The sequence below is a fragment of the Lates calcarifer genome, linkage group LG18 (genome assembly GCF_001640805.2).
Source record: "Lates calcarifer isolate ASB-BC8 linkage group LG18, TLL_Latcal_v3, whole genome shotgun sequence".
Lineage (NCBI taxonomy): Eukaryota > Metazoa > Chordata > Actinopteri > Centropomidae > Lates > Lates calcarifer.
Window position 1 is genome coordinate 5,028,388 of NC_066850.1, and position 13,972 is coordinate 5,042,359.

Consider the following 13,972-nt stretch of genomic DNA (forward strand, 5'->3'; position numbering starts at 1 on the left):
AAAGGCATTGAAACGTCACCGAACGAGCAGACAGGCAGAATTAGGGACATCCGGTTTTCAAAATAAGATGTTGAAAAAGCAATTGAAGAATTTGTGAGAACCAGATGCTATGAAAACACACTGCTCCATAATTTCCGGCAGTGGCTGATATATCAGTGCAGAACATCTCTGGCTACTCACACATTGAATATCATTCATTTTTACTGTATCAGTTTAGATAAATTTCAAATTAAAATTCTTACATCTGTAACTTGATATGGTTACATTTGCACACACATATAATGTCAGTCATTTGTAGCCCCAGTGGTCTAATGGATAAAGCACTGGCCTCCTACGCCAGTGGACTGGAGGGTTTGCGGTTTTCCAACATCTTATTTTGAAAAACCGGAAGTCCCTTATGCTGTCTGACTTCTCGTTCAGGGACGTGTCAATGCATTTACGTAAAGGCTAAAATACGGGGGGACTCCAATTTTAGCGGTTGGCTTGACGCCAGTTTCTCCTCCTCCCTCTCTCCTTCTCCGCCTCCGGCCCCACCCGTTTGACTCCGCTCTCTCAAGCCACAACTTGAGGGTAACTTTATGCAGATGAATCGATGTTGAGAAATATTAAAGCGAGAATGCGCGGGGAACGGGGCTGCGCGTTATAACAACTGTAACACACTACCTGGCCTGTTGCTGGTGAAACTTAAAAGTTTTTTTTTGTCTTTTGGTGATGCGACTGGGAAAAGGACAATGAGCGAAAACGATATTCTCGAGATGGACTCCGTGTGTGACACAGATGAGTTTGAGGGTGATACTGAACTTGGCATGATAGACGAGGAAGTTGGTGAGAATCACTTCGTCTTTCGCAAGAGATTTGGTGTATGGGTGTTAGTGTGGATTTTATTCCAGCTCTGCCTGTGATAATTATACAGACTAATCTCTGGGAATGTGACCACTTACTCTCAGTTTACTCAGTGATGCTTTGATCAGTGTAACTTTTAAAGTTGTTTAAAAGTGCTGGACTTTAACAACACCTCTAATGAAACCTGTACTTTGCATTACATTACATTAGTAACAGCTGGAAATGTACTTTTCATTCTGCTGCATGTATTTGAAATGAACAGAGGAAACAGATCTTACACAGTCATCTTATTTTATAAGTTTTGAGTGTGGGAGTCTGTTTAATACTCTGAACGTGCTCACTGCATGTGGGGGTGTGGTGCTCTCATGTTTTTTTCACTGAACAGCAACACAGATTACAGATATCACCAGCTGATCAAACACAAACACAGATCCTCCAGAACATCTAACATTCCTGTGTTTATTACAGATGTGTACTCAGTTGTTCTTTGCGTGTCTTACATTCCTGCCACGACAAACTGAAACCACAACCTAACTGTAAACTCTGCCAGGCGCTCAGCTGTCAGCGCCCCTCGCTCTTGTATTTTAGATTTCTCAATCTGTTGACTCCTTTGTGTCTGTCTTGTCCACATACTTGTGACATACTGTCTGGTGTTACATTCCTCTTTTTTTATTCAAAGCTCACCCACAGACAGATGTTTTTTGGGGCTACCATTAATAGTTGGCATCAGTGCATGGAAAATACTATTTAATGGGGCCTACATTCCCTTTTTAATGAATTATTAATGTTCATACTTTGCTGCAGCTTGTGAAAACACCATAAAAACACAATGGGACTGCCTCAAATAATACACGCTTCACCTTAATAGCATGCACAATGAGCACACTGTGGTAATCCAGGAAGTGTCATTCATGCTTGACACCCACCCACACTTCTTTGCTGTTGGTGCAGTAAACCTGCATCATCACAGATCGGACAGGTCACTGCAGAGGAGGTGGAGGAGTCAGGGAGATACATTCATCTATATTACTCTTGTATTACAGATGCAAGAGGTGTTTCTGTTTTTGGGAGAGGCGTTTTACTGGCCCTCTGCCAAATGTCATAAGATGCCACCATGTTTGTTTCAGAGAAGAATTTCCTGTCAGATGGTATCACAGAAAAACTGAGTAAAACTTGAGAAGTGAAGTCTTTAAATCGTAGCCCACAGTTCAAATAAATGTGCCCTAATGCTGTAAAAACAACTGTAGGAATCCAGTTTGGCAGCGTTGTCTCTGTTTTTATTATTTTTGCGTGCTGTTTCAGAGGATGAGCTCTCCAGAGGAAGTGAGCACTGACAGGGCTGGTGGGTGGGTTGTGGTGAAACGGCCTCTGCCCAACTTATCGCTGCAGCATGTGGGCATAGGTTTCGACGTGCCTTACTTACATGTGATATTACAGGATTTGGGCCGACTGTATGTCACTGTAGAAAGGTGAACACAGACTCCAGACAGTTACAAAATAAGGATAACCAGAGGCACTGGCATTAAGGATTAAACAGTTCTTTTGTCACTGGTTCATTGACTTTCTACTGCAACAAGAGGGAGAGCCATTTTTAAAAAGGAAAATCTTATTTGATGAGCAGTGATTCCACTGTTAAGTTTCCCAGGGTGTTACTATGGCTAGTGTTTTGAAAACAACATCTGTCTCCAGTTAGTTTCCTCATAGTGTTCTACTTTAAATGGAAATATCACAGGACTTTCCCTATTGGGTGATTTGTCATCTGTTTTGTGAAAAAAAAAAAAAGTAACTTCTGAGGCTGATAACAGAGCACACACTGTTTAGTGAAGTGTGTTGTGTTGTTGTGGTCTGTGGTGTGAATACTCAATGCAGATTTCTTAATGAAGTTTTAGGGAAACACCGCAGTAGGCGGCGACCTAGTTATTGCTCCTTTTTTTCCGAGGAGTAATATAACATTGTGTGGTGAGTCGGCAGGGAAACAGGCTTGTAACAGGAGAGTCGCTGCTTCAAGTCTTGAGACAGTTCTGGTAATAAGTAACAGTCTGTGCTGCTTCAGTGAGCAGAGGGAACATTAATACTGACCCAGTCAGTTTGAGGTGAGAGGACAGTGCTCTACAGCCATGCTAACTGATGCTAATCAGTGCTAAACCCAAAGTAGCTGAGACTGATGTGGATGTCATTAATTTTCAACAACAATATCACCTTACAGTTAAAACATTCTTATAACTGTTTATTTAATAGTTGTTGGGGCATTTTACTGTAGCACACAACATTAACCTCATGGACGATAGTCAAGAGGTCGGCAGGCTCGTAGGATTTATCCTCAGGGGATCATGAACATCTGCACAAAATGTCAGCAAATCCGCACACATTGGCATCTTTAGAGCCACGTCATGAGCTTGCATATTAATGAATCTCACTCAGAATCACCTTTTTTATGAGAATGTGTTGAGGTTAAAAGAGATAATATTACACCTCAAAGTTTAGGGAAATATTAGAGCCTGACTGCAGCTGGATTTTTGAGGGTGATACTGATATCAGGACTTGAAAATAATAACACACAAGAAAATGTTATATGTTTATGTAAACACATTGTAGCATCACAGAGCACCTAATAAACTAAGTGTAGGTTAGGATAAATCAGATAAACCAGATCTCACAGAGGGTTACTGGACTTAATTGATATGAGCACAGAAGGAGAAGCACATCACATCTCATTATCTTTGATAGAGAAATCAATAAACAACTCTAAATCATATCAGCTCATCAATACATCTGCACTTTCAACAGATCATAATCACATCAGAATTAATTTAAGAGATTAGATGTAGAGCGTAAGCATGACTACTCATTAAATGCATTTAGCAACAGAGGACAGGGGGAACCAGCTTAACTAAAGTGAAAACAGTGAATGACCTCAGGACAAAAGAACAAAAGACACTCAGTGTTCCTGTGTTACCTGCCCAATCAGCTCACCTGTGGCTGCTGCCAGGGAGCGTGCCAGTGACCGTATACAGTCACTTCGAGTTCTCAGGTCGTCAAGATAACAGACTTTCACAACATGGCTGCCATGAACGAAAGTACTCAGATAATTCTATTTATTATGTATCTGTAGAGAATTAATCTGTTTTCCCTTTAATGTGTCTCATCTGTTTTGTTTTTGTTTTTTTGTCACAGTTTATCCCGAGGAGTTTCTACCAACGTATCATTCTATTAAAGAAGGAACAAGAGTAACCAAAACACAACTGGTGAGTCGATCGGTGCATCAATCAGATGGTATCTGGGATGTAATCAAGTTGTCGTACAACCCAGGAGCCAAATATCATGCACATATATACCTGATATTAGTATTATTATTATTATTTCGTTTTAGTTTCATGCAAGTAGTCTACATTTGCCTGCATGAGCTTCATTAATCCTTAGTGGTGTCACAAGTTTGATTGTGTGTGGAGAGAGAGAGGTAGAGAGACAGAGGGCGGGTTTCAAACTGTTTGTTGACTCTTCCCATTTCTCCTGCTTTGCCCACACTGTGGGTTAAATAGACCAGTCAAGGTCAGTATTCACCAGTATCTCTGCGCAGACTTCCCTCACACCAGCCTTCTTCCTCCTCCTGTCCTCCTCTGTCTGTTCACCATGTATGACATTATGGAGGAAGAGGAGTATGAGTTCCAGTCGACAGCTTTACCCGACAAGCCTTGTTTTTGCCCTCAGGAAGAGTTCAACGACAAACCGGACTCCCTGTTCTTCAACGACGGCGTGAGGCGGATCGATTTCATCCTGGTATATGAAGATGAGGACAAGAAGGATTTTGAGAAGAGGCACACCTTCCAGCGACGCAAGGTAGGCTCTCATAAAGGGGGAATAACATCCGGGCTCGAACCAGGGACAGTAAGATTACATGGTCAAAGCCTCAAATTTCTGAGCTACAGGAGCACTGTAATGCAAATAAATGACAATATGACAATGTCAGCAAATCATTTGAAATAATATTTTCCAGTTATTGTCACAGTTTAAAGTCATGAATGAATTTTATGTAACATTTTCACCATAAAAACATTAATTACTACTTTGAAGTAAATACATGGTCAGATATAATATGCATTGTATGTTTTATTACACATAAAAACTGTGTTGACTCTTGCCTGTTTGTAAAGGGAGTTTTTATTTGCACCAGGATGTCAGTGCATGACGTTAATTTAATTAATCGTGGCAGTGTATGTTCAGCATCGTGTTCAGAGACTTAAATATCACCTCCACCTTTTGTTAACCAGGAAGTGGAACAGCTAAGCGTACATTGTTTTAATAGTGCTTTTCTCCTGTACTTCACATTCCCTCAGCACACATATTTTCACTGCAGTGCAGTCAACACAGCTTCTGTTTAGAGGGAGGGAAATGAAGAGCGTTATTCCACTTATATCAAATCAGCCTGGTCATAAGTCTCCTCATCTAAGCTTGAACTCCATCCAGCTGTTAGTTAGCCACATTTTCTCAGCCCAGAAATCAAAAACTTTCATAAAATACAGGTTAATTTGCTGCTTCTGCTCTGCCATTAATATCATAAATATTTAACACCACAAATCTGAATTTCAGTGATCTGTGCAGGGATTAAAGTACAGAAAAAAAGGACACCGAGGCATGAGCTGACAGGTGTGTTGGTTGCTGCCTCCGCCTTTCACAACAGGTTTACAGTGAGGTTGCTTTGGAAATATTGTTGATCCACAGATCTTAGTTACCTGCAGTGTTGCAACTGTTTCCCTCAAGTGGCTCTGAAATGAGACTGTGAAGGCTAAAGTCATAAAATGGTAAAAGTTGGAAAACAATAACAATAGCACATAATAGTGCATTCCCCTCGGATTTGAAACTTACTGATGGGATATGATGATGGTGACGATGGATGTGTTGTTTTTCTGCAGCAGCAGTAAATAGAGGTAATGGGCGTAAACAGGAGACATGCCTTGTGACTTGGATCCACGTCTCTCCAGCATAAAAAGAGCGGCCGGTAGAGCTGTCACACACACATGCTCAGAGACTGAGGCAATTCCTCGCTTCCTAATCTTCACAAACACAAACTAAATCCAGAGAGGGATGAGGAGGGCAACAGTCTCTACCAGGCACACCCTCTCTAAAGCCAAATGTTGATGTCCAACACGAGTTGCAAAACCTTTTTCTGCGCTGCATCTGCTGCAGGGGCGTGGTGCAGTTCACACAGTGTTGGCTGAATAATAAGTTTAAAATTCTGCTAAATTTACTTTGAAATACTTTATTATGTTTGTCTAGATTTACCTGTGCCTATGGTATGTCCTGTGAGTCATGAAAACGGGTTTGGCTGAAACAAACAAAGGTATTTGAGTTTGGCTTGTCAACAGTTCCTCGAAGGTATTCATTAGAAAGGCATGAAAATGTATACAGGTGAGACATTAAAGTTTGCATTCACTCAGAAAGACTGAATCCTCTTGGATGATAAATGATCTCGAGTTGGATTCAGTTACAACGTACCACCAACAAGAACCTGCTCAGACATGCTGGCCTATGTTCAGTGTAAATACTGACAATGCTCTGGAACTGGAAAATGTCCAAAGAAAAATTAGCTTAAAGGTAATGTCAAAACAACATATCATGGTTTAAGGATTTAAATGCCCGAACACAAAGGCTGGTGGCAGTGTCGATATTTTAACTGAATGAAAACTGGTTTACAGACAGGTGAAACAGGGAACAACACACAAGGAGGGGTAACGTACAGGAACTAAAGCACAGGAACTAAAGCAGGAGCATGCACAAACTGACGAATAACACAAGGCAAATTATTCATTCACATGCCAAATCTTGATCTGTAGAGAATTCTTATATCGATTCATTTGAACTATTTCTAGAGGGTTTTTTTGACTAGGGTAGTGATGAAGGAGGAACAGGTGAAGAGATACCAGGTGACTGCAGGGCTATTTGGGAAAACACAAAGGCAGGAAGTAAAAAGTAGATAATTTCAAAATAAAACAGGAAAAAACTGGAAAGTCACTCAGAGGGACAGATAGTGACAGAATAGTTGCGTCTTCCTGGAATACTTCTGTGCGCCTTCAGGCGATTTCCTTTGATAATCCTTTGACAAATGTTCAGAGTATTTACTCTGCTGGGTGGACACACACACACAGTAAGTCATGCATGTTACAGAACATCCAGCACAGAAAGTGAATCTGGCCGGAGAGGAAGGGTGAGCATTAAAGTAAGAAGCCTGTTGAAGCCATTTTTCTGTGTTCTTCTCTGCAGAGACGGCGAGAGTACTTTGAGGCCAGCTTGATGAAGATGGGAATAGAGCTGGAGGCCACGCGATCTGTACGTGGACCACGATCTTTGCAAGATGTTCCTTCTCCACCCGTCTCTCTTATTTCAGCTAAACTCTCTCTGTCTTCTGCAGGTAGTTGATGAGAAACTGATGTTCGTTAAGGTCCACATGCCGTGGGAGGTGCTGTGCACCTACGCTGAGGTCCTGCACATCAAGCTCCCCATCCAGCCCAACGACCTGTCCTCCCGCCCCTCCCCATGGCGCTTCTTCTCCTGCATCACCAAGCACTTCTACCCCAACGAGGAGCTGATCACCAAGGAGAGCGAGTTCTTCACCGCCCCCTTCGAGAAAGACCGTCTGGAGTACTTCTACATAAAGGACAAGGACCTCTTCTTCACTCCGTCCATGAGGAGCAGGATGGCAAGTTGCCACATGTTGTTGTCCTCAAGTTCTTTTTATTAGTTTATTTCTGGAAGTGACATCAAGCTCTTCCTCTTTTCCCAGGCATATTACATCCTGAGTCGTGCCCCCTATGAAATAAGAGGGCATATAAAGAAGTTTGGCATCACCAAACTGCTGGATGGTGGAGTGTACAAAGCTGCCTATCCCCTCCATGACGTATGCGGCACTGGTTTCTACTTTCTGTGTAGCTAAATGCATGAACATGGTGTGTATATGCACACATCCTTTGTTTAAGTCACTTCCTTTGTTTGCTGTTACAGTGCAGGTTCAATGTCAGGTCCACAGAGGAGGACTGCCCCAACGAGAGGTTTGTGCTCTATGAAGAATGGGCTCATCCCAAAAGCTTTTACAAGATGCAACCACTCGACCTAATCAGGTGAACACAAGCTTTTATGATCTCCTCACAGAAAATAATCTGAGGAATGCTAGACTTACTCTAAGTTTTTTCTTCTCCACAGGAAGTATTATGGGGAGAAGATCGGCATTTACTTTGCCTGGCTGGGTTTCTACACAAAAATGCTCGCTCTGGCTGCTGTTGTGGGACTCGGGTGCTTCATTTATGGATACAAGACTCAAGAAACCAGCACCTGGAGGTACATTATCTTGTAGACACCTCATAGAAGATCTTGTAAATTAACTTATTATATATTCAACCACATTACATATCATTATTTTAGTCAAGTAAAGTTCATTCTTGAATTTGGAAATAGTAGTTCTGATGAAGACCCTGAAATGTAGTTCAACCAGGAACAGTATTCTTCATTTAGCAATGACACTATGGCCTTTAAAGCACGACACATCCATATTCCACATATTTATCTCTGTGCTGCACAAATGCTTCATTTTATCGACTTCACTGTTTCTGCTCTGCAGCAAAGAGGTGTGCGACCCTGAGATCGGAGGAAAGATAGTGATGTGTCCACAGTGTGACCGGTTCTGCAAATACTGGAGGTTAAACAGCACCTGTGAGGCTTCAAAAGTGAGTGGTGTTTAATCTCAACATGAGCTAAAGCTGAAGAATGTGTTTATAAGACTCATTGGTGTCACTCAGTGCGCCCTAAACTAAAAAAAAACTTTTATATTATGTAGATTTTTGCCCCATCAGTGAGTTCAAGATGGCAGAAAAACACTTAGACTCACACTGTGTTTTTAGTGTTTAGAAAACAACACATGAATCTAAGTGTGCGGACGTCTTTTTTTGTGTGATTACGTCCTGTAAAACTATAAGATTAAATATATAGTAAAGGGATTTTACTCTCATCAGGAATCATGTCTCTATCAGTAACATCCACAGGTGAGCATTGAAGTACAACAAAAACAGGTATAGAGGAAGATTTTGGACCTCGTCACCTTGTGGTGAAGACAGTTTCACTTTCTGCACCAGCTCACGACACAGTTAGAGAGTTTACATATTTAAATGTGTTTGGCTGCTGTTACTCTCCAGTGGCGCAGCAACAGTTTTGAACTAATTTGCATTTCAGTCGCACAGAACTGTGACAGCGTTTTGTTTTTTTCTCCTTTTTTTCTCTTTTAGAAACTTTGCATATTTGATAACTTTGGAACCCTGGTGTTTGCAGTTTTCATGTCGATCTGGGGTAAGTTTTCTATATGTCAACAAGATCCATCCATTCAGTGTAAAACATGAATGTTGACATTTTTATTTTGGTCTCTTCTTTAGGATTATTGTTTTATTATTGTAAAGTTTTATGGAGGAAGACGCAGACAATACTGCCCTTTCCTTCTTTTTCATCATTGCCCTGCTTGTTTCTTTTCCTGCTCCTGTTTGTTTCCTGGCTGTAGTAACTTTGTTCCTGGAGTTTTGGAAACGTTACCAGGCGGAGCTGGAGTACGAGTGGGACACTGTGGAGTTCCTGGAGCAGGAAGAGCCGCCTCGCCCAGAGTATGAGGCCAAGTGCATCTATGAGAGGAAAAATCCTATCACAGGGGTAAACCACACAAACAATCTCTTTCCTGTTGTTTTTTTGCAGCAATGATACATCCCAGAGTCAGAATATTGTTTGTAATCTTAGAAAAATATGAAGATGGCTTCAAGCAGATTTTCATGTTGTTGTTAAAGCGTTTGTTTGTGATTTAGGTGAAAGAGTACGTACCTTTTACAACCTGTGGACGATGTGTTCGGGTGTCAATAGGAATCGGGACAGTCTTATTCTGGGTAAATAAAATTGGTAACACTTTTATTTTACCAGTCTGTAATTCTGTAACAATTTCCAATGAAGTTTCTGTTTATAAATACATAATTTGATCCTAATTATTGGCAAAGTTGTAATCACTTTTGAATAAAGGTCAGTTTAAATCTGTGAAAATATTCATTCATTTCTCATTTATTATTGGAAACTTAACTCTCCTTTAGATTCTGTTGATCCTGGCGTCCATTGTGGCCATCACTGTCTACCGCCTGGCCGTCTTCTTCGTCTTCTCAACTAAACTTAGAACTCAGGAAATAAAAGAGTTGGAGCCTTTCAAAGAGTATGTGACGCCTCAGATGGCCACCTCTGTCACCGCCTCCCTGATCAGCTTTGTTGTGATTATGATCCTCAATATTCTGTACGAGCGCGTCGCCATCTGGATCACTGACTTCGGTAAGTTTGAGTTGTACGTCTGTCCTTTCCTGACCTCACCGTGGTTTAATCCCAAACCTTTTATTGTCTGATGCACAGAGCTCCCACGGACCAAGTCAGAGTACGAGAACAGCTTAACCCTGAAGATGTTCCTCTTCCAGTTTGTCAACTATTACTCCTCCTGTTTCTACATCGCCTTCGCTAAAGGGAAAGCAGTTGGCTATCCTAAAGAGCCCGTTTATCTTTTGGGAAAATACAGAAACGAAGAGGTACTGTTTAACCTTGCTGTTTCATAGACCTGTCTAACCTACTCACGTGTAAATTTTGAGTCTTAACCCACATCTTGTTTCTGCAGTGTGATCCCGGTGGTTGTCTGATTGAGCTGACGACTCAGCTCTCTATCATCATGGGTGGAAAAGCCATCTGGAACAACATCCAAGAGGTCTTGATACCGTGAGTAGTCAGAAAGACGTCTGTTGCTAATCACGCACCAGCGCTCCTCTGTCACACTAAGTCACTGTTCTCATCCACCCCCTCCACAGCTGGGTGAAGAATTTGATTTTCCGCTACTGCACCCGTGTGCCCTCCCAGAAGGTGATTCCTCGCTGGGAGCAGGACTACCAGCTCCAGCCCCTTCCAAAACTAGGACTGTTCTATGAATATCTTGAAATGGGTAAGAGGGAAACAAAAGTCTTCTTCAGTCGCTTCATCTGCCACATTTACAGCTGCAAGTTTAAACTTTGTGTAATTATAATGCAAGAGTTTATCGCTAGAGCTAAATTACTGAACAGCACCACAAATGGCAATAAGTGGCAATATAATGGTTGAGATATTTGATTTAAATGTTAAAATACTGATGAATAATGTTTTTTAAGGAATAGTTCAACGCTGACAGTGCATTAAGTAAGGCATAGTACAACTTAGCGTAGCTTAGCGTAGCTTAGCATAATGACAACAGCTGTCCAAAGCTCATAAATACACAGACTAACACCTCTAGAGCTCAAAAGTTCATAATTATCATGTTGCCAGTGAGGAGTAGAGAATGATTTCTTCTCATAGGCGCTAGAAGGTGTTTTTTTTTTTTCCTTATTTGAGGCAGAGCTTGCTGCATTACACATTTTGATGCTGCAGTGACAGTGCTCATTGCTTTTGATGAGACAATGCCAAAGATATTTATCTGTAGCGCTGTCTGATACACTAGCAACCGGCAAAGGTCTTCACCAGCCAAGAAACTCTTTGAGGTTTAATGGTGCAACTAGTTTGAAACTAGCTATCTGAATCCTGAGTTGTCTCTCACAGTCATCCAGTTTGGCTTTGTGACCCTCTTTGTGGCCTCCTTCCCTCTGGCTCCGGTCCTGGCTCTGGTCAACAATCTGTTTGAGATTCGGGTCGACGCCTGGAAAATCACCACTCAGTTTCGCCGCGTCGTGCCAGAGAAGGCCCAGGATATAGGAGCCTGGCAGCCCATTCTTCAGGGCATCGCCATCTTGGCTGTTGCAACAAATGTAAGTTACTGTTACTGTAAAAACACTTCAGTAAGTCCGATTTTTGTAAAACTTTCTGTTCAGTTTGTCAGTATAATGCAGTTCAGTGAAATAAATGACCGTGTACGTGTAAACAGCGTCCTGTTGTTTCCACAGGCCATGATCATTGCTTTTACATCAGACATGATCCCACGCTTGGTCTACTACTGGTCTTTCTCTGTGTACCCATACGGAAATCACCCCAACAACACCATGGAGGGCTACATCAACAGCTCGCTGTCCATATTCAACACCAGCGATTTCTCTGACTTCAGCAAGCCTGAGCAGTCAAATAGCTCCTTAATCATCAGCACCTGCAGGTACAAAAATTGAAAACACCACGTTTGAGTTTTCACTTTAACTACCATCCATTTCAACAAAGTCTCTTTGTATTTATAAATGTAAATATTGAGTTTTAGCTGCTCTTTCCTTTCCTTACCTAACTCTGGGGTTTTTATATACATATCAGGACTCATACAAAGTTTATGTATGTGAAAATTACCAGTCATGCTTAATAAAACCTTCCTTTTAATAGGTATCGAGATTTTCGATTTCCTCCGGGACATCCCAGACAGTATGAGTACAATGGCTACTACTGGCATGTCATCGCAGCGAAAGTGGCTTTTATAATTGTTGTAGAGGTGAGTGTAATCTCCCTGACACAAATAAATGATTAAATATGAAATAACGCATTAATGGAGATTCCTCTTTTTTTCTCCTCACAGCACATAGTTTACTTTCTCAAGTTCGTCCTGTCCTACGTGATCCCAGACGTCCCGTACTCTGTCAAAGAACAGATCAAACGAGAGAAATACCTGACGCAGGTTATCCTCCATGAGACCAACCTCAAAGCTGGTGACCAAACGTCTGAAACCAACTGACCTCGACGACGCTGTCGAGCACAAAGAGGTGAAATTGGAAAAGGAGGAGCTGGAGCGTGATTTCTGACGTGACCGCCCAGCGGCTGCGCACACCTGTTTGAATGCTGACGAGCTCCTTGTGAACCACTGACAGAATTAAGACCCAAAATAAAATATGGACTTTAGTTATGGAGAATGTGTAGCAACCAGTCAGACAGAAGATGTCTGAAGCTTCTTAAGAGGCTGTTGGACAAAGAAAGGAGAAACCACTGTCGTCTGCTCTTCGTCTCTGCACACGTCTTCAAGCCAGAAACTAGTGGTGGAACAAACAGCAGCCTCTTGCACTACTAGTGTAGATATTAGCTGGGTGTTTTAATGTGGGTGTTTTGCCACCTGGTGTGGACGCTAGAGCAAAGGGAAGTGGGGAAATCAGTGCCTTCCACTGTGAAGTTTCACACTAAATGCAAAACAATCTCAACTCAGTGTCTACCTACTAGTTTTTTCCAGGGAGGTGAATCATACCGACATGGTCTTCATCAACTGTGTTTGCTTAACAGGTTTGACGCAGTGTGGTTGAAAGCTCTGGGAAACATTTGGTGTATATTTTTACCAAAAGTGTCTCCAAGTCTTTATGATATAAAATGATATGTTAGCTACATCAGCCCATAGCACTGGCACTGTTTCTGTCTCACTCTGTCCACTGAGCTCAAAGCTTTCACACACAGGCAATCCACTGCTGGGAGTTTAATCCTGTCCTAAAATATCAGTGTTATTAGATATAAAATATGTTAATTTTATATGAATGCAAAATTTATAATGAAGTGTTTCTTCTTTTTTTTACACTTGCCGTCTCTGTTACCATAACTGAAGAGCTGTGGTGATCTGTCAGACAGCTCAGTGTTATTAAAGCTGTTAGACACCTAGACACCAGATGTTAAAGTTTAGCTAATATTTTCATATAAAGGAAATGATCACAGCCATGTAAAGTGGTTAAGTTGAGTGTAGTCTGTCTCTTTCTTTATCCGTGCACTCACATCTGTTGTTCTTTGTTGCACTTTTTGAAGCTCCAGTCTTGTGCCATGACCACTACACTGCACAACGTATTGACCACACGTCATATCCTGTGATACAGGCCATACAGTAATTTAATTATCTCCTGTGTCATCACCGATATCCTGGATCGATACCTCTGCTGTATTATTGCCTCGCCTAAACAAAGGTACTATAACCACCATGTATGTAAACAGTATCACACAGTACACCAGCCATATCTGACAATGCTTCTTTTTTTGTTTGTTTTGTACAGTGCCATTAAATAGTTTTATAAATATGTCTCCCTCGTTTTTCTAAAAGCCTTGTACCTGTGATAAAGCTCAACAGTGACATCTCAGAAGGAGTAATGATTGGCTGAATGGACAAGAGATCACAGAT

At 41.5% G+C, this 13,972-nt stretch overlaps 1 protein-coding gene across 1 annotated transcript; it reads left to right on the forward strand.

Moving 5' to 3' along the window:
- The first annotated feature begins 526 nt into the window (after positions 1-526).
- On the forward strand, positions 527-13,873 carry ano6 (anoctamin 6). Its single transcript, XM_018686981.2, is given in 21 exon segments — positions 527-825; positions 4,018-4,088; positions 4,552-4,680; positions 7,102-7,167; positions 7,250-7,537; positions 7,622-7,735; positions 7,840-7,955; positions 8,038-8,172; positions 8,453-8,558; positions 9,114-9,174; positions 9,380-9,525; positions 9,675-9,752; positions 9,951-10,179; positions 10,258-10,427; positions 10,514-10,611; positions 10,701-10,831; positions 11,458-11,663; positions 11,799-12,001; positions 12,217-12,322; positions 12,407-12,529; positions 12,531-13,873. Coding segments are annotated over 21 exon segments (2,769 nt in total). The 5' UTR covers positions 527-731; the 3' UTR covers positions 12,630-13,873.
- The last annotated feature ends 99 nt before the right edge of the window (positions 13,874-13,972 follow it).